At 35.9% G+C, this 21,815-nt stretch overlaps 1 protein-coding gene across 2 annotated transcripts in view; it reads right to left on the bottom strand.

Moving 5' to 3' along the window:
- Positions 1–2,642: 2,642 nt before the first annotated feature.
- The window catches only part of LOC139127090 (uncharacterized), a 55,008-nt gene continuing 35,835 nt past the window's right edge, over positions 2,643–21,815 (bottom strand). For both annotated transcript variants that reach the window (XM_070693011.1, XM_070693012.1), the window contains exons 7-10: positions 21,123–21,236; positions 20,190–20,573; positions 18,225–18,905; positions 2,643–5,459 (exon numbers count right to left, since the gene is read on the bottom strand). In XM_070693011.1, the coding sequence (XP_070549112.1) occupies positions 4,672–5,459; positions 18,225–18,905; positions 20,190–20,573; positions 21,123–21,236 (1,967 nt within the window). In that variant the 3' untranslated portion in view covers positions 2,643–4,671. The remainder of the gene's footprint in view (positions 5,460–18,224; positions 18,906–20,189; positions 20,574–21,122; positions 21,237–21,815) is intronic.

Below are 21,815 nucleotides of genomic sequence, written 5' to 3'. Positions count from 1 at the left end.
CAGTGACACAGTTTTTTGTCCCCACGGATAAAGTCCAGGGGCTTATAGATTGGGTCATATCCGTCCGTGAGTCCATCAGTGAGTCCATCGGTTCACGCAGATATCTCAGACATTTTGACAAAATATCATGTGACCTTGGTGACCTTTGACCTCAAATATACATTATTGTCCATAACTCAGTAACCACAAGTGCTAAACCTTTCATATTTGGTATGATGGGACACCTTATGACGCCACATATTGTACCTCATTAATTATGCGCATATCTAATTTTAAGCGAGCCAATAGAGCTAGAGGTCTGATTTTTGGTATATAGGAATAACTTAGCAGTACAATTATTTTGACAAAATGTCACGTGACCTCAATGACCTTTGACCTCAAATATATATATTTGTCCACAACTCAGTAACCACAAGTGCTACATCCTTCATATTTGGTATGATGGGACACCTTATGACACCACATATTGTACCTCATTAATTATGCGCATATCTAATTCTGAGCAAGCCAATAGAGCTGGATGTCCGATTTTTGGTATATAGGGATAACTATAGGGTAGAAATCTAAATATGCCCATCTAAATATTAGACATCTACCATCGAGAACAAAAGAAATCTGCTGTAATTTGAATATTTAAGGAGTTTAAGCAATTTCCACTATAAATAAAGAACCCCTGCCTCAAACTCCACAAAAGTTGCTAGACATATTTTGCCGTTGTCATGCCATTGCTTCGTTTAATAACCAGTTAATCAAATGCCTCATTGACAGGAGGAAATTCAAGACCATATTTGAATAGTAGTATATATTGTCCTCAAAATTACTCTATCACGGCCCAAGTACTCATTGCCTTCAGCAATACTGCCTTGTTTTCTTTGTTTTCATTCTGTATTTTACTTTCTATCGTCAGTGAGTTACATTTTAAAAATAAAAAATGTGTTTACCTTTTGCGGACGTTTCAGAGGGTAATAATATCTGTCCCCCCTGTCCCCCCTTTTTTGTAACGCACATCGTCAGGTTCCATGTTCATATGAGCATACATTTCTGAGGCCGGGACAGCAGACGACAGTTCAAAGGCGCTCGCGTGCATAGCTGTCGTCGCGTGCACGTTCCATTCCAGCCACCGCGCTCATGTACACGGCAGTCATAGCAACGTACCATCGTCATTCTACGCGCTTTATGATTGCGGTAAATACGCGCTGGTAAGAACTCTGCCGTGCATGCCGCGGTGCAGTGCAGAGAGACCGGGCGTGAGAAAGAATAATCAGTTAGGTGAACAAGCAGAATGCGACTGTTTCTTTTGTATTAATAATACCTCACTTTTTTAGGCTTTTATTTTTTTTAAAATCACGATGTAAGTTCTCCAGCGGCAATCGGAAACTAAAATACGAAATCATGTTTACACGCTTATACACCATCATTTAAGAACAACAGAATGCCCGTGGAGTTAAGTAGGCAGCACTGCGGCCGGCGGCCGACACTATTTGCTGAGATCTTGAACAAGCCTCTACAACCTGTGTTAGGTATACTAGTCTCGGCTGATCATATACATGTGCTTGTACCAAACACGTTAGTTATCGTTTTCTAAGACTTTTTGGGCATCGTAAGAAAAATATTTGCCAATTTTGAGCCCGTTTTGAGGAAAGTAAAAATAAAACTGCTTTTTTCACGGACCGTTATCATGATCAACTTACGGCTTATTTGAAGGAACATGAAATCCTACATAGACATGTTTCCAGCGAAGAGTATCGCTATTGGAATTCAAGAAATAGCTTTGCAGACTGTCAAATATTCCTGTACAAACTGAACACCTATAGGCCTATTTGTGTAATTTGCAAACTTTTAAACTGAAACGAACATCGATGGCAGCGACCGCGGGAAAAAAATCAGGCCCAAGCTTACATGACCGTTATATCTTCGACACAGGAAGGCAACCGTATTTGATATCGATGCAAAACCTCTCTACTGAATTTGTCTGCCGCAGATTTTTTTTTTCTTTAAGACGATGTGACGACTTATTTTTAAAATTAATGTGCACTCAGTACAGCTGGCAAAGTAACGCTGTGTGGTGAACTGGAGACACTAGTCGCTGGACGATGGTACATGCTGACACTATTTATAATCTTGGAGGAAGTCTAATGTTTGTTTTATATTACGAGCACTTCACCGTTAAATTCACTTATTTTCAGTCTAGAATTCTTTTAAATAGAAGGACAGGAAGAAACTTAGATAGAAAGAAATGGTGACCATTATTGTTCCTGAAGTAAAAGAGCGAAACATATAAGCTTTAACTCTCTCTCTCTCTCTCTCTCTCTCTCTCTCTCTCTCTCTCTCTCTCTCTCTCTCTCTCTCTCTCAGACCATGCCTTCTCCTAAACTTTTTACTAGGGATGAGTACAGCCACTGGACCATGGAATTAAAACAATAACGGAGGGGGCGGTGAGCGGAGATATCGACGATTGGCGCTGCAAACCTTGGGCTTTACCAAAATCCCATAAAGTGCAACCTCTGCAGATGTTTGTACGGTCTTGAAGTGGAAATTGTTCTCGCTCAGCGGGTTACTTGCCACGTGTTAACACTATTAAAGCTTACTCCATGTCCTTCCTGTCTGAGTCGTGCCAGCCATCTTATCATCAAAATTATCATGAGGATCATCATGCTTAATTCAGGTTTAATTGATTCATTTATTCTTCAAACTAATTAGCAAGTCAACATACAGATCTAAAATAAAACGACAAAAAAGGGACAAAACACACATGCGGATAAAAACACAACCATACCCACGACAAAATCTCCTATAAAAGAGAAAAAGTAAAATCAATGAAAATTGATATTCCTGATAAAAAAGAAATAAAACTGTACAAGGAAGAGAATGTGTCAACATCATGGAAAAATGTCGTTGAAAGCGGTCATCATTTCTGAAACAAACTAGTTCTCAAATCGACTGTGCTACAAACTTGTTTGCATATGCAACAATCCTGAACACATCAGTTTGTGAAATCATGTCGTCTGATATACAGTACAAAGTCAGTTTTACAAACAAGTTATTGAAAAAACAATATACATGTCTGGTGGCAGATATATCAATGAAAATAAACATTTCTCAGTCGACAAAGTAAGACCAATGTTATCAAAATGTATCTGTTCACAGGAGACGAAGTTACAGTAATAATATCACAACATTGCTGAAAGGAAGAGGCAATAGACTACAAAACTGTATGTCTTATACCTAAAATCTAAAATACAGCTCCTCTCAACGGCAAAACCAAATACATTCACACAATCGTTATATCTTTTTTATTTTCTCATCAATGTAGCTATCCTAGAAGTTGTACCTAACTTGTTGTCTTCAAGTGAATGGTATGCTTGAATTTATTAATTTCCTGAATGAATATCTGTAATTTTTTAAGCCATGGTTTTTGTTTTTGTACATCAGTGACAAAAATAACACGTCGATACCCTGATATATGACAGGACTTTTCCGAATACAATAGCTGCTGTGTCGCCTAGCAACCAGCTGATCCATGGACGACGCGTCGGGCGGTGAGGGTGCAGACAGGTTCAGTGACCTGGCGGACTAATTTGACAAAGTTTACAAATTGCTGTACAGCTGTATTCACGATCAACACAATCTTGAGAGTGATTTTGTATTAATTGATTGGTGTACAAAAGTATTGCACATTTCGGTTACAAACATACATGTAGCTTACATGAACAGAGAAACATTTTTCATGTGCACTATTTTTTTCACGACGTAAGCAGTCCGTCAGGCCGAAGTACACACCTCACGCCAACACATGGCATCAGTACTGGCGACTCGATCACATTGTGATCTCCCTGGAAATCGTAAAAATCTGGATATATTACTTCCTTTAGAAGAACGATTTTGACAGATTCAGCGTGGTACACTTTAAAGAATCTACAGGTAAAGTTTGAACATTGTATCTATTGATTTGCAGCAAATATGACAAGATTTGACAGCGATGCTTTGATCAATGGTTTCAATGAATACAACTGTCAATGCAATCATGTATAAAATTATCAAAACACAACTTGTAAAAAATATGAAAATTTCAACCGATCGCTTTGATTTTCACTTTCTCAGCTTCATTACATTCTGACGTGAAATTCTAACCCTAACATGCCATGGAAAATTTCAAGTATTTCCAAGAAAAACCATGATAACGTTTACATTTTGCAATGCAATCATCTCAAACCATTGAATACAAACAATACCTTCATCAATTTTCAAAAATATTCTTTTAAACAAATATAAAATATCAACTAATCATTAAAATTTCCACATTCCCAGATCAATTACATCAAGACGTAAAATTCTAACCCAAACATGGCAGGGAAAATATCAACAATTCTCAGAAAAATGAGAATATTTGTATTCTTGCATTCATTACAATTGCTCTTCAACAAACCAGAATACAATTTCTTGACAGTTGTACAAAAAATTACTTTTTAAAAAAATGCAAAATTTCAACCAATGACTTCAATTTCACTTGGAGTCTCTTCTTTATGTCCTAACGTAAAATTCTAGGCCAAACTTGGCTGAGAAATATTGAGAGTTTTGGTGAAAAAAGAGGAATTTTCACTTTGGATGGTGTTGTTGTGTTGTAGAGTTGTATTTGCTGCAATACTTGCATAAACTGTCTTCTCATATTTCTTACGTGTAAATTACACGCACAGTGCCATCACTGACATCACTGACTGTATAAACTATTCTACCGTCTGCAAACACTGCAATGAACTGAGGCTGTCCATCTACAGTTACATCTGTCAGGTATTCACCCTGTGCACTAAAGATCTTTACTTTATTCTCATCTACTACATAAATATTTTCTCCAATTGCATCAACACTGACTCCACGTGGATCTACTAAGTGTTCATGTCCAAATGTGTGCAATGTGTTGAGATTACTGTCCAAAACATAGATACAATGTTCACCATTACATGACACTATGAGTTGATATTTGCTATTCATGGTCAGATACCAGGGGTAACTGAGTTGTTTACTTGAAATCATTTCACCAGCCTTGCTGTATTTTATCACACGGCCATTGTAGTCTGCTACAAAAACAGTGTTGTCTGGACCAAGACATATCTCAGGTGCTGTCACTTCACCAATATCAATTATTTGTTTCAATCTACTCTTTGCATCGCACACTAGAATGCATTTGTTGCCATCGTCGGTAATGTAATACAAATTGCTTTTAGACATTTTCACATTTGTTGGTCTGAAAATATTTAGCAAGCCATGAAAAGTGATTGTTGATATGATCTGTGCAGTGTCTGCTGTTACTGTCTTCACACTGCCAGGCTGGGTACCATCTCCATAGTCACTGACAATTACTTGTCCATTGTGGTTTATTGTCAATCCCTGTGGATCCCAGACTTCTCCTGGTCCATAGCCTTGCCTTGACAATCTTCTGACTGTGTCTTTGGGAACAATACCTGCCATTACAAATGTAGGTCAAAGGTCACCACAGCAGACTACATTGAAAAACGCTATTTTTTGTGATCAAAACATGACCTTGACCAAAATTTGTTACCATGGCAATAACAGAACATGACTCTCAACCCATAAAGCAATGATTTAAACCCAAGTAACCATGGCAACATAATGAAAACAATATTTTCATTTCCTTTTTTGTAAAAATGATGCCAATGTCCTTGCATTTGAAAGAAAATGAGAATAAATTCGAACAGTTGATTAGAAAGAACTGGTTGGTTAGAAAGGAAGAATGTTCACTTGTGTTTTTCTAGAACAAAGGGATTGTTTTAATTATGCAAGTGAGCCATTACATTTCTTGATAAGTTCAGTACTCCTTTATTTTTGAATGAATTTCAACCAAATTTCACACAGTTGATGTTCAGCAATATCTTTACACAATGAAGATGATTTTCTGCCAGGACTTGTGATTTTATGCAAATAAGCTGATGAATTAGGAGAATTATGGAAAAGGCCACAACTGTTTCATGTTTGGCTGAATTCCAACCAAACCTGATGTAGTTTGTGTTCATTTGGATATTTACACTGAATTTGATTTTAGTGACAATTTTTGAATTTTAATGCAAGAAATAATTAATTAGTGTGAATATTAGAAAGGCCACAAGTGCTTCATATTTCGATGAATTTCAACCAAATCTGGCACAATTGATCTTTATTGAGATTTCCAAATTTCAATGACATTATTCGCATTTGATTTGTTATATATTATAGTATTTGTTTTATTTCTGCAAACTGGCTAATTAATTGGGGTCAAAATGGAGAAGGTTGCTTCTTGTTTGGTTTTTGATTGATTGCAATCAAATTTGACACAGTGGATCTTTGTTGAGACCCTTTATGATGTCCTAATCATTTTTTTTTTGTGCAAATAAGCTGAGTTATTAGCAGAAAATAAAATTTATGCAAATCAGCTAATTAATTGAGACAGGTTGAGAAAGATATCACTTTTCAAAGTTTGGATGGATTTTTAACCATGTATATTTACTGTTGTTTTATCACACAGTGCATAAAGCATTTCAATTATTGATACCAGGTAGGATGACCATTAACAGGGATAACACTTTTGTCTTTTTGAACGGATTTTGATTATAGTTTCAGCGGCGCAAGTACAGAGTACTTCTATTTTTTATTTTGCAGTGTTCAAGTTATCTTATTTGATCGGTGAAAATTATGTTTTGGTGAATTTTTTGAGGTGTTGTCCACTTTGCCTCCTCTCATATTTTTAGGTTTTGCACTTTTTGAATTATCACTCTGTTGATTTAATGCCACTCAGCTGATTGATAACAATAATTTGTCAAAAATGATACTCTACCAATATTTTAAGTCTTGCTGGACATTTACACAGTTGTAAGCTAGCGGTAACTTTTAATGATTTTTTTCACTATCACGTGTTTTGCATATCAATTGCAATTTCTTGTTCTACTCCCCCAATAATGTTTAAACATCAAAAGCGATGTTTTTGTTTACATTTTAATTCTAAACTAGAATTCACTTGTCAACAATACCAATGCAGTTTACACATGTACAGGCTGAGTTGACAAACTAAAAAACATACATGATACATGTATTTCAACATGCTTCAGTAAGCTTAGCTGCTGGCCCGTTCAAATAGAAACTGGAAACTGGGTGTTGTGATATAATACTGACACGATACTAACCAAGTATCCATAATATTGTTAGTTTTTCATATTGCCAGGTTTCCCTGTTCTTAAATCAGGCTAATAATTGCGCCATGGTGATTTGTTTTGTGGGCTGGTAGTAATTTAAGTCCTACCAAGTGTGTCCAGCTGTGAGAACATCAACTGTTAACAATTTTCAGCAACTGTAGAATTGAAATATCAATTGACATATCAAAGTCACTCCCACACAGGCAACCAACTTCCTGTAAACAGCTGTTCACAAGTTGTTCAGTGGTGGAAGGGCATTTATTTCATTGTGTCTGAGTTGGATGGGAAGAGGACAGATCTCTTTTATAAATTCTAACAGTAGGCGGGGAAAATGTGTTTATTCTTATTTTCAGCGGACTTTAGCAAGAAGGAAAAACTCAGTGACATGTGTTTGTGTGAATGTAGGGAACTTAATCCGGTAGAAGGCAATGGGATGTTCTTGTGATGGGGAAATGGGCACAGTCGAAATGGGAAATTTGGTTATGGGGAGGAGAGAGAGAAAAAAGTGGTTGATATGGAAGAAACTCCAAACCCTAATGTGTGGAGAGTAGCAATCAGCTTCTACTCTCCCTCCAAAATTTTATTTTGCCTAAATTCTTTTAAATTCTTGAAATAAACTTAGAAATGCAGGAAACAATTTTTTTTCAAAATTTTTGAAATTTGCTTGCTGTTGAACTAAACAAATACATGCTTCATGATTTGCCCTCAAAGATAAAGCCATGCAGGGGTCATGTAATTGAAGACATTTCACAGAGTTTGCAAAAAATGTAGTTAAAAAAACCAAACAGCTGCAACCATTTTCCTGAAAGACAAACTTAGAGAATTGAAGAAAATTATCAGAAATGTTGATTATTTTTTTCTTTGGCTGTTTAGAAGTTGCTCATTATTCTTCCATGGAAAAACAATTGTGCATTGTATTTGGTCAGCCAAACAAAGTGTATATTTAAGGAAATATTGAAGTAATACTATAATTCTCAGCAGCTTTAGCTACCTCTTAGTACGGATTGTCGTCGCCGTCTTCCATACAGCAGGTTTGCATATCAACAACATGAAGTATTCAGATTAAATGAATTGCCTTGCAGGGCATGGTCCTTTGATTTTGAGATATAATTATCCAAGTAATTTTGGCCAAAGGGATGACTTTCCAAGGCAATATTAATGACTTATTTGTTTGGAAATTGTAAGCAGTAATGTTTAGGCTATTTCTTGAGAGCTTCATGTGCTGTTCTAGGTCAAATATTTACTCTAAGGTTACCCACATTTGTCTTTGATAGATTTTCTCTCAGAATTGCTTTTTTGTCCCAGAACCAGCCTTAATACAGCCACTTCATCATTGACGTATTGAATTTTTTCTGTTGTTGAAAACCTAACATTTTACATGTAGCTGTAGTTTTTATGGATTTTCTGGTTCAGGTCTTGAATATTGGACTTGGTGATTTGTCTGTTCTTTGTTACTGTTGATAGTTTGCTAGGGCTTTTAATGTTGTAATATTCATGATGTGTTTATCAGCACCAAGGAAGAGTTCTTGCAATGTTAAATCTCACCAACGTTCCGTTTTTACGCTTTGGAAGTTGGGACGTTCAGGCTTTATCTAATAAGTAATTGACAGTGATTTTCAAAGAGTTATCAAAAATTTTGATATTACATGTATTCAAGAGACAGTTATTTCATTCCCATAATACACGACTCGGACACAGGCGCAGTAAGAGAGCTGTCAGGGATTTCAGGAAATATTGTTAACTTAAAATCTAGTCTCAAAGGGGGTGTACCTAAACTTGGTTTAAAAATTTCTGATTTACTTCGGATAAAGTTAGATAAGAAATTTTTCTTTTTGAATAAAAGATATTTTCATTTTTTGTGTTTATATTCCTCAACAAGGGTCTGTTATGCACACTGGAAATGACTAGACCCTGCAGTCTGAATTGTTGTATTCCCTTTTAGAAGATGTAATTTTTATTAGGTGACTTTAAGGCAAGAACGGGTAAACTACAGGATTTTATCAAGTATGATGATACTATTGTATTCTCACAAAGAATGTCCTCAATTTTATTCAATATTTTAGAGTGATTGATTTTACATATCTTAGTGATCACTGTCCAATCAGCGTTAACTTTAATAAATTCACTGATTGATTGTTATGCCAAGTTCACATACCCTGTAATATTTTCATGTGGCTGAAGGAGCAGCGCCCTCTGTAGGCTAGCATGCACTATCTTTTGAATGTATAGGCTACTTTTCCTGTGTGTATTGAGTTCAAAATCATTGATTTCAGAGTTGCATGTTTTCAGTTTAAATGTTTTCTCATTGACACTGCTTAAACTAAATGACATTGAATTACAAGACAGTTTATTAGTATAATAATGTGAATGATTCTTTGCTTGATTTATATTGATTTATGGCAGTCTCCCTGCAAATTAGCTAATCATTTAAAGTAGGAGAATATTGAAAATGCTACGACTGCTGTGTGTGTGTGTGTGTGTGTGTGTATGTGATATTGGTCATAGGCCACATGGCCACCAGCCCTTTATACAATTCATGAAAATAAATAGTGATAGCAGACAACATTTGGGAAACTTGCAGGCTATTTACAGTACATCTCAAAAACACAAAAGCGACATTCATTGCAAATTTTGTAACAAATTTTCTCTCTTGTTTAAGCTCTAAAACAGGAATTTTGACAGACTTAACAGAGTATCATGATTTTGTGAATGCATGAGTAATGTAAATTTTGCTATTGTTGGCAAATCGCAGTGAAAGTGTACAGGTCAAACGAGCTTTCTATGGCCACTTAATTGTAACTCTGAAATGTTTTGTTAAATCATTCATTAAATGACCACTGTATTGATCCTGCAAAGTTGTCAGACTGTTTCTGTCTTGGTATGTAAGCATGCATGTATATATAGAGGGGACCATGGAAAAAAAACCCAGGAAATATGAGGGGGCCATAGATTTTCTCCATAATTTACCGGGGGGATGGATAAAAATCACCAGGAAAATGAATATACTCCAGGCCCCCCCAAAGTAAATTGTAAATTCTCCCTCAAGGGCAGACAGAAATTTACCGAGGAAAAATGATCTGTTCCAAGTGAATTTGAAATTGTATAGCTCATTGCCCTTTGATAGAAATCTTGTCAAAGGCCACAAAAAGTGTATTTTTGATCAGTTATTGCCCATTTTCATAATAGAGACACAATTCCATCCAAATGTCAAAGAGAAAAAAATAGTCTTTTGTAAATTGCCCAAGTCAGATTCATCCAATTCCACACAAGAATGATGATAATGCATTGTTCTGATCTCATTTGTGAACATCTGTGATTGCTTTCACTGAGCTGAGAAGTTTGAGGTGGTTGTTCAGTGCTGTATGTTGTTTGTCTTAAAGGCCTGTGATGGCGTCAGATTGTCTTCCAAGGAAATTTACCTACCAGATTACAATTTTGATGGAAAACAAAAGGCTATGACACTCCATGATCCTCTGACAGACTAGAAATAATTTGATCCTGAGGATCAAGTCCCTGGCCTTTAATGGAACTATAGCTGTAATGTTTGATGTTGTCTTACTTTTTAACCTTATCATACCAGGTCTCTCACTTCCCCCCTCTGCCAAGGATGTGAAAAGTGTTATCAAGCCAAAACTTGTAGTATGCCATATCAATCAGGTGTGCTAAAGTACAATCATGTTTCAATGTTTTTAAAAGCCTTCAAATATTCAAGTCTTTCTTCAAATGCAGCATATGCAATATGCTATGCCTAACTTTATTTCAACAAACTTGACCTTGATGGTTATATGTGATCTTTGCCAGGTTGAGGTTAAAAGCATATTCCCTTTTAGTTTACATGTGCATTATGTATGATGTGTAATGCTCTGATTGGTCATTGTGTTCTAGTTCTGGCTAAAATCCAGTATTCAACAATCACATGTGACACTGTATTCATGTAATCTTTGAGTAGACATCAACCTAACAGTTGGGCAGGTTGACACAAATACGGGAGTAAAAGAAAACAATGTGTTTTGCCAACTGAGCTAAAATTCAAATATTTTAGACAGAAAGAAAGCAAAATATTTTTCAAAACAAATGACACAGAAATACAACATATGTTGCAGAATTGGATCTGAAAATTATGGAAGCCTCCATCAGCTGTAACTGTTGGTGTTATTTTGAAGTGTTGTGCTGTGTTTTTGTAGCATTTATTGCATTTGACAAAAATTGTGTGTGACTTGTCAGGTGAAAAAATACTATTGCTCAATGTATAAAGTAAATTGCAAATGCTCATGGGAGGGCGCTGTTCAGAACTTAGATGTATGGTGAGAAAGGATCAGTGCAGATGCTGCCTTAGTCTGGCAGAGACCCTGCGATTCGCGTTCTTCCCAGTGTCAGTCAGTTGGAACACGCGCGCGCCCTTCAGAGACGCGACGCGAATCCCAGGGTCTGGACGTTCTTGCAAGCGACCGGTCGGATTTCTGCCTGATCCGGGTACTTTATAGAACTCTACGCATCCGTCAATCAAAAACAAATGACAAGTACCATAGCCAAATAAAATGAAAAATGAAAAATAAAAACATACTGCGTATGTAGGTCTACCAGTTTCTAGAATATATTCTCTGCACCCAGTTAGATAGGTGTTTCTTTAGACGTCACTACCCTTATGAATATTCATACCCTTGCAAAAACGGACAGTCGCTGTGTCTGGCAGCGCGTGCTCACAGCTGCACAGCGTAGCGTTCGAATGCAGGCCCAACCTTGGCGCGCACAAAACAAGGCACAGCGACTGTGGAGAGTCTAATGCTGCCTCAGCAGAGCACAAAATGACATCGCTAGTGTTTGCAATAAATGTCAGTGTGACAGTGTAGCCAAACACATTAGTATGTTATCACTCCAAACATTCCCAGATTTGGATGCTGCAACATGGGGAATGACAAATCTATGTCATTTTGTTGAATCTATAAAACTCCAAGAATTGAAGATCTGTGAATCTAAGAGCCTATGAGTTGACATATACCGATATATACATGTAGTTACAGTGCAGGCCATCCCTGGCAACACAGTGCAATGCTATCATACATCTCTCTCACCACACAATAATAGTTCCTTTCTGTTCAATATTTCAGTTGATATTCATTGATTAAATAACTTGCACCTTTGTTTTAATGATTTACAAATAAAGCAAGATTGTTACAACAGCAGTTACAAAACAGTTGTCATATGGGGAGATATTTATGGTCACTAATGAACAAAATCTTTCTTTAAAGTAGTTTATATGTAGCTTCATGATATACTTTAAATTATTAATCAACCCAAGGGCCCATGCTGTTACATTGTCTGGTGTTTGAATTTCAGTCCTGCATTAAGTTTAATGTTATTGATTGATTGTTCTGTGAAGTTCAATCATCCTGCATTTTGATGTCGCTGAAGGAGCAGCGCCCTCAGTCGCCTGATATGCACTGCATTATGAATGTAGGCTCCTTCAGTTTTATTGAGTTCAAAATGACTGATTGCAGAGTTGCATGCTTTCAGTTTAAGTACTGTCTCATTGATGATGCTGTAAATGAATGAAATTGAATTACAAGACAGTGTATTTAGTCAAGTAATGAACCAAAGTTGTAGGTTTTTCTACTTGATTAATATTGTCGCCTATTTTTCTGCCAATTTCAAGGTTACTGGAAACAGGAGTTATGGTACAACTTTCAGTATTTAGTTTTCTCAAAGCTGTTCTACCATAATCAATTTGTAAAAAATCTTCTTTGTGAACATGGCATCTCCAAAGAAATGAGAAGTTCAAGTTCAAAAAGAAACCAACCAACTTCAAATTGTTATTGGGCATAAAGGAGATTACACACATTCAAATAATACAGCATTTCTGCAAGAGATTATGATCTGCAACATCAAACACTTTGTATATATACTCAGTGTTACTTTTTGTAAAACAGAGGTTAAGAAGGTCAAATTCAAGTAGCATGTAATAAGGTGTTTTTTGCTTGAGTTCAGCTTTCTTCCTCTTCTTCAACGTCTTTTTCTGAAAATTCTTTTTGACCTCTTTGAACTAAAAAAACTGTTGCATGTAACTATTTCAAACTTGCAGGGCTTATTGGGCCATATGGATGTTCATGCACACAACTTTTTCAATCATCAGATGGGTTATGTGACTTGGATGCTATCATGGATTAAAATTTGTATGCCACCTAATTTGCATAAAAATTGACCAATCATAGTATTGTAAACACTTTTTTGGACAGAGCACTAAGATACCACATGCCACATTTCAAGGTCAACTTATCAAGAAATATATTTAAAAATGCTTAATTAAACATGCTTCAGAAATGTATCTAAGCAACTACATGCTTACGAGTTGGATTGGATAAATATTTCTTTTACAGTTTTCGGATGACCTTGATTGACCTTTGACAAGTTTAAATGTTTCTAGGCAACTATAGTGACTATATAGGTTTGATTCATTTTGAATATTGATGTGTTGGATCATAAAGTATTCCAAACATTTCTGATGACCTTGGATGACCTTTGTCCTACTTAAATGGTTCAACAATTCTAGGAGCTATAGGTGGCAAGCCAAGCAGCAATGCTTATAAGGCCACAGAATTTATGCTTTGTGCAGGCTGACACTGACACTCCCCAAAAGGTACTTCTTATTGTCTTGAATTTCCTGGTCTTCCACATTTTGTCTCTCATATTGTTTATTTATACACTTGGATCTTGTCAGGTCTTGTCTTTGTTGTCTTGTCTTGTCAGGTCAGATCAGGTCAATTTTATTCATAACTGACTCCATACATTTCACTGTTCTTCAATTTGGCAATGTTTTGTCAATATTTGTCTCTCACTTTCAGGGGAAAGACAGAGCATATTCCAAATATTTCAAATTACAGAAATAACAGACATTACCATAAAAATTTCTGAACTTTAATTCACTCCACTCTAAAAACCAGAGAAAAATCCCCAATAAGCCACTTGTATGTGGAAAAAATTCTCTGAAAAAGTGCCAGTGAACAGTCATTGTATGATTATAGCATTGTTGTGTTTGTAAATTTTTCATTATGTTTGCACTACTAATCCTAACCTCTTAACTCTAACCCCTGAACTCCTAGCCCTAAGCCCCTAAACCTTAGCTCCTATACTTCAGTGATTCAGTTACTCGCCGGCCTTCGGCAAATGGCCGTTTTTTTTTGAAAATGTCGTAAAGTTTTATTGTAATTTCTGACAAATGTCCGGAAAAAATTGTCACAAACCAACTTCAATAGGCCTGGCCCTGTGGCACAAAGTTGCAATCTGCCTACTGCACTGAGCTATATTTTAGTGGCTATTGAATTTTTACTACAGCTAAAAGTAAAATGTTGTAAGATGTTGAAACATTTTACCCTCCTTCCTACAAAGTTGCAATGTATTGAAACAGTTTACTCTGCTTTCTACAATGTTACAAATTCTCTGGTACGTGAAACAAACATTGTTGCTGTTCGATACTACAATCCACCATGAAACGTCCATGAATACACTGAGGCTTGGCTTTGCCTCCGTGAGTCCAGGAGTCATCCGCCTTGAGTCCAAGTTTAACCTACTCTGCTTGAATCAAAATTTGGCCTGCAACTACTCAGTTTGATTGTAAAAACCAGAATGTCAAAGGAAACTTTCACAAACAGAGTCATAATACAAGGGAAAAGAAGAAAAACTGAGGTTTTCTGAAAGGTCAAATCCGGGTCATCTCATGTGATGTCATGAATGAAGACCCCTTAAGTACACAATTATGGTTCAAAAGAAACCACCTAGGGAGGTACAATCGTATGTTCAAAGGTCCCGAGTGCCTTCCAATTTAATTAATGGCATTTAACTTGGCTGTCAGTTTTAAATTACATTTTATTAAGAGTCATGGCAAAGGGAAATTGTCAACAGTAGTTGCAGTAAGCATATCCATTTTCAAATCATCACATTTGAGAACTGCAATTTTTGCATGGTAACTTAGCATCAAAGCAACAATTCAAAAGTAGAACTATTAAAATTGTCAATTTGGTCTATTTCAGATTGCTATAACTTCTACAAGAAATGATGTGATTCTGAATGATTTTAATATTTTTGCAGATTCCACAAGTTTAATGATGTAATAGTGAACATCACCAGATAGTTCTTGATGATACTAAAATATCAAATGAAAATATTTCTGGGCTAAAAAGTGATCATAATCATTTAAACAATTAAATGAACAATATCATTGTGTCTTGTTTTACAGGATTTGGGTTTGGCCTAACCCTTTTTGTCCTCAAGAAAAATACTTATGCTTAAGATGCTATTGTGCCTGCTTGATCACAACTATGACACAACACCAGGGCCTTAAACACCACAGTACTTGTATCTACCGGTACAATGCCACTATGCTACCAAATGCTTTCTTTTTCATCTAAAACAGGCCTAGGTAAGAAATATTAGCAAAGCGTACGGTCCATACCGTCAGGATGGAATTCTAGATAGCTAAGCTACGAAGTCCCACCTATGAGATGTAAAACACAGATAGTTGATGACAAAAGCTAGGTTGTCAAGACGCAATTTTGACGATTTTTCCCGTCATACATGCCGTTTCAACATGGCGGCCAAGGATAACGTCGATGCGAAGGCAGCAGTCGTGGTAAGTTTTTACCGTTATTTTTAGTTTTGAAGTGAGAAATCGTGAAAAAATGTATCGCCTTCCGGGTCAAATATCATGGAAAATGCCCTCGTGAAGTATTTTTGTCGAACGTTTGGTATTTTTAGATAAGATAGATGTTAATTGCGGACTGCTGTGGGTCTGCTAAGCAGATCTGTGCGATATCCATAGAAAACCACGTGCGTATCAGTACAAGTATGGTACACGGTATGGTGCAGTGCAGTGCAATTTAAGATCTCAACTCGTTGACTTGGTCGTATACAACATGCGACTTCTACCATCTGATCTTTGAGATTACCGTATGTGCAGGGTCTAGCTTATTAAATGGTACTCATGCAAAGTTTCCTCTATTTCCTATTAGTATTTGCAAAATCGCACAGATCTGTGGTAGACCCACAGCAGTCCGCAATTAACATCTATCTTCTCTAAAATACCAAACGTTCGACAAAAATACTTCACGAGGGCATTTTCCATGATATTTGACCCGGAAGGCGATACATTTTTTCACGATTTCTCACTTCAAAACATAAAAATAACGGTAAAAACTTACCACGACTGCTGCCTTCGCATCGACGTTATCCTAGGCCGCCATGTTGAAACGGCATGTATGACGGGAAAAGTCGTCAAAATTGCGTCTTGACAACCTAGCTTTTGTCATCAACTATCTGTGTTTTACATCTCATAGGTGGGACTTCGTAGCTTAGCTATCTAGAATTCCATCCTGACGATATGGACCGTACGCTTTGCTAATATTTCTTACCTAGGCCTGTAAAATTTGTATTTGTGTGGCTCACAAAATTTTCATCATGACTTAAAGACTGCATAAATTTGCCACAATAGGAGCTTTGCAGCTTACATATCTGATGAGTTGTCATACTGTGAACACTGATAGAATGCTGCAGAAGTGTGAGTGAAGACAGGGCCACCTTATGGAAAAGCTTTTCTGTTGCAGATGACCCTGTCTGAAAGTTAAAATTTAAAGTTTAAAGTAATTTCAGAAACAAACTTACAGTGAAGATACCACAGTTATGTGATATCCTAACTGTAATTTGTCTGTGAACTTCACTTTGAGACTTGAAATTTTAACTTTCTGACCCAAGGATAGGTGTAAATCTTTCACAAGGGCAATTCAAGGGATAAAACAGCTCAGAGATGTATTCACATTCGAAATTTATTGTTTCATTTGTTTGTGTTCCAGATTTCCAAGTGTATTATTAGATTTGAATAAAGATACCAGCCTTGTTAGGACATCTTATATATGTGTGTGTTAAAAAACAGAATACTCTCTGACACAAATGCTGCAATTAGGTAAACAGGGACCACAAAGGATTATGGGATTGTCCCAAAGATTTTTCTCGATTTAGGACATATGTCCTTAGCATATACTTCAGCAGCAGAATCACTGTATCCATCTTGATCACAAAACCGACACTCAGAATTCATAACCTCACCGCAACCATTTAAGACAGACCCAACTATTTCTCAAATTCGACTTGCTTATTTCATTTATACATCGGACATCAATGCACGTACACATCAATGCAACGTTTTCTATACCATTGTACGGATATATGTTTACCAATATCACAGTACCATCCTTTTGGTCATGGTTTTCAAAGTCATAAATCAAGTGGAAACTTTGTCATTGACAATGACTTGTTTTAAATATTGCACTCTGGGAATGACATCATTAGATGTTATTTATCTTTGTACAAGTTTTGATAAAAATAAACCATAGCAAGTTTGAAGGTGATATAGCAGTTTTGTGACAACTGGCATTGATCATTGCATAATTGACAAATATTTCTAATTAAGGATATATTCGCACATAGATTTGACGAAAGTTCACCAAACTTGTAATGTACGTTCAAGTTACTATGATACAGCATTAAGGAAAGTTAATAGCATTGCAATGTAGCTAGTAACATTACAATTTTAATAAACTTTCGTTATTAGAGATGTATATCTAGAGTGACTCCACCAAGTTGATGGCACATGCAATTTACAATATACGGTAGATACAAGGATCTAATATCAATGAGTCATTCAGCATTTACACATCAGCTGATTACTTATTTGCAAATGTTATAAAATATCTTATATATATATATATATATATATATATATATATATATATATACATATATATGGATGAACATTGTTCTTGGTTTTTAAGATGAATATTTTTTTTTCATCAGTTGATCACTAATCTATGTATTAAACTTTCGCAATGGACAACATAAAACAGGAAGGATTTCACAAGTTGATGAAATTTGCTATCTTTGTGGATGATGTGTAAATGTAAGAAGTTAAGTATTATCATACCAGCATATGTTTTTGCATATTAATGAATGTGTGAAAGGATCTATAATAATCTGATTCTAAATGAAAGGTTCACAAACCTTGATTAATTCGGTCAACACTGAGTATGAGCTCATCAATTTCTGCAGTCTTTGCAATTCTGTCATTGATAACTGAGAGGTCTTCAGTTAGCTTCGTTTGCAGCTCACCTAGCCTCTTCATTTCGTCTTTGTACCCATCATCAAAAGAAGTCAGCTCCTTCTTTACCTGACCAATCTGATCAGTTATTGCCTGCCTTGCAATGTCATCACGTTCTTCCAAGAGTGATAGTTCGGTGGTAAGTTCACCGACCTTGGTTGATAACATCTCCTTCCTGGCCCCACTGCGCTCTTCAAAGACCGATCTTTCCTTTTTGACTTCCTCAAACTGATCGTTAAGTTTTTGTCTCTCGGCATCCATCTTCTCTCTTACTAATTCTAATTCTTGCTTTAGCTCATCCTTTTGTACGCCAAGCTTCTGATTTGCTTCCAATTGCTTCATTGTACTAAAATATCTTGATCTGTCTGACAGATTGAGCCATTCATTGAAAGTTCTATTCCCAGCTGCATTGAAGGCTTCACTTTCCTTGACGAAGGTTAAGTGTAAACTATGTTTGTTAACCTTCTTCTGCATAATGTGTTGCTCTTTTGTATTCACTGTGATTATGCTTTGCTTCACTTTATCATCCAGGGTTTCTGTTTCTTGTGTTAATGACGTCACATTAAGTGCTTTCGAAGCTGCCTCTGAATACAAGAATGTACAATATATATATATATATATATATATATATATATATATATATTATATATATATATAATATATATATATTAAAAAATAATTAAAGATTATATATTTAAAAGTGTAATAGAAAGGCGATCAAATCCGTTTGTTGTATATTGCTTGCAATTTGGTACGATTTTTCGTCCCCACGGACACAGTCCGCGGGGACATAGGTTTGGTCATGTCCATGTGTCCGTCTGTTCACGCAGATATCTCAGAGATGCCTCCAGCGATTTCATTCAAACTTTGTGCAAGGATTACTCCTTATGTCATACATATGCACGTCAATTTATTTTGTGATACGATCTAATATGGCCGCCATGCGGTAATTTTGGTATGCTTTTTTAGAGCAGGAGCCATAACTCAGGCACATCTCAACTGATTTTATTGTAAGTTGGTACAAGGACATCAACCTTTGTCATACATATGCATAACTCAGACATATTTCCACCAATATCATTTAAAGTTGGTACAAGGACATTGACCTTCGTCATACATATGCACATCAGTTTGTTTTATGACATGTAATAGTATCATGTCAATCATTGAATTTTCGTAATTAAGCTGGTATGTCAACAAATACTGCATCAAATTTCATGAAACTTGGTACAGATGTTAAGGTCATATTGCTTAAACAGTGAATAAAGACATTTATCAGTGTCATGGTAATTAATTTGTAATTGCATAATTATGTATAATGAACTTTCCTAATTTCCTAATATGGCCACAAATGCAGCACCAAATTTGAGAAACTTGGCACAGATGTTGATCTCAATGACCCTCAGAAGTGTCGTTTAAATTAATTGCTAATATGCATTTGCATGATGATTTTTTTTGTTTTTAGGGTGAACGTGTCGAAGCACTGCATCAAACTTTATATGAAATATAGTACCAGTGATAATCTGTCAGTGTTAATTATGATAGGATGCAAAAATGTTTGGCAAAATACTGTCGATTAATTAATAATTGACTCATTTAGTGATCTTTTGTAATTAGGATAGCGGCCTACATTGGTTTTATATATTAACCACCATGGAACTCATTGTTGGCCATTGAGCCCCCATCTGTACCGCAGTATTTTTAAGAGACCTAATTAATGAACAGGACTCTATTCTCTCCGAGGATTTGTAATTAAAGTACCCATTAACAAGTGGGGACTGTGTCATCATCGATGACTTGTATTTGGTAAAGTGTATTGTTGTTTGTTGTGTACACTGGTAGACGATATCAGCAAAGTTATTCCCTACCTTTGTCTTTAATATCCTGTTTGCACTGCAAATATTCCTGGTAATCTATGAATGTTTCCAAGGACAACATTCTGGCACCGATATCATCTAGAAGAGGTATAGACAAAAAGGCCTTATCTGCCATTCTATCTAACCGTCCTCTGCTATAGGCATTCCACAAGGCGTCAGCTGCATTGGAAGAATCACATCTTACGACAAAGTTTAGACTGCCTTTTTCAATGTCTTCTCCATGAAGTTCAGGATGGACCCTTGTAACCATGTCCATAAAGTCATGGGCATTGGACTGGGTGCTTGCATGACTGAATAGGTCATTCTCTATTTCGGACACAGGTTTGTCATTCTCTGGCGCAGCATCTTTGACAACCATATTCACGCTCATATGACCTGGCAAAAGTCAATTTAAAGATCATACAGCAAAGGTATGTGATGACCTGATAAATTTGCATTAGCAAATGCTACCATCGGTCATCGACAATGCAAAATATTATAAAAAGTACGCCAACAAAATATTTTAATCATTTTTCCAGAAAAATACCCTCGGTTGCGTTTGTTTCTCACAGTGTGTTAAAGTTTAACAATGTAAAATCATTTTCTTACTCTAAAGCAATGAGAGGAAATATGCAAAAGTTAAAACGATTAAAAAAGTTTCCATTGATGTACAACAATTGGCAAGTAATAAACTTCTGACAAATTTCAAGGATGAAATCTCGTATGTGGGCACAACACAGTAGTGCTCTGTGGAATTTTATACGAAGTTGCCTTCAATGGTCAATAAAAATATCTTGCAGGATAATAATAGACTGCACTTTAGATTAGCTCATATTTAGTCTCTTTGAGTGCGCCGATGTATTCGTTTGAAGCATGGAGGTTCATCAATTATGGATTATTAACAGCATGGCAATTAAGCAAGAGTTGGACGGCAGTGATACCTACATTTTGTATGTTGATCCTGATTTTGACTTTCGTTAGGGGAGCCGTTTTTATCTCCTGTGATACTGGGAATATTCCTTGACTTATTACCATGTTTCTCGCCTTTTGTAATCTTACCTGAAAAGATGACAAAAATGCTAATTAAAATGATAAAATCTCCGGTCTGTTTTAGTAACAACATAATTATATGAATTATTATTCTTTGATGACTCTTGTTAAAAACACTGATCTAATGCAATAAGGCAACAGATAATTTCAAAAGATCAAATTTAGTTCATGTGTAGGAACCTGCATATCAAATTTCAAAGTAATCAGACCAATACTTTTCTAGAAACACATTTTTTGACCAAAAATGGAAATATTGCCCCAATTGCAAAAAAAAAACCACGAAATTGCAGATTTCCTCATTGTTTCAATAAATATCATTTAGTTCATCTATTGGAACCTGTATAACAAATTTCAAAGCTATCAGATTAGTAGTTTTGGAAATACACATTTTTTGACAAAAATGGCAAAAATTGCCCAAAAATTTAAAATTACATATTTCATCAGATCTTCAATATATATTACTTAGTTTATCTATAGAAACCTGTATACGAAATTTCAAAGCTGTTAGACTAGTACTTGTAGAGAAACCCTTTTTTTTGACCAAAAATGGCAAAAATTGCCCCAAAAATTCAAAATTGCAGATTTCAT

This window comes from Ptychodera flava, unplaced genomic scaffold, assembly GCF_041260155.1.
Source record: "Ptychodera flava strain L36383 unplaced genomic scaffold, AS_Pfla_20210202 Scaffold_28__1_contigs__length_4768798_pilon, whole genome shotgun sequence".
Classification (NCBI taxonomy): domain Eukaryota; kingdom Metazoa; phylum Hemichordata; class Enteropneusta; family Ptychoderidae; genus Ptychodera; species Ptychodera flava.
Note: the sequence above shows the minus strand (reverse complement) of the source record. Positions and strands in the feature narration are given on the sequence as shown.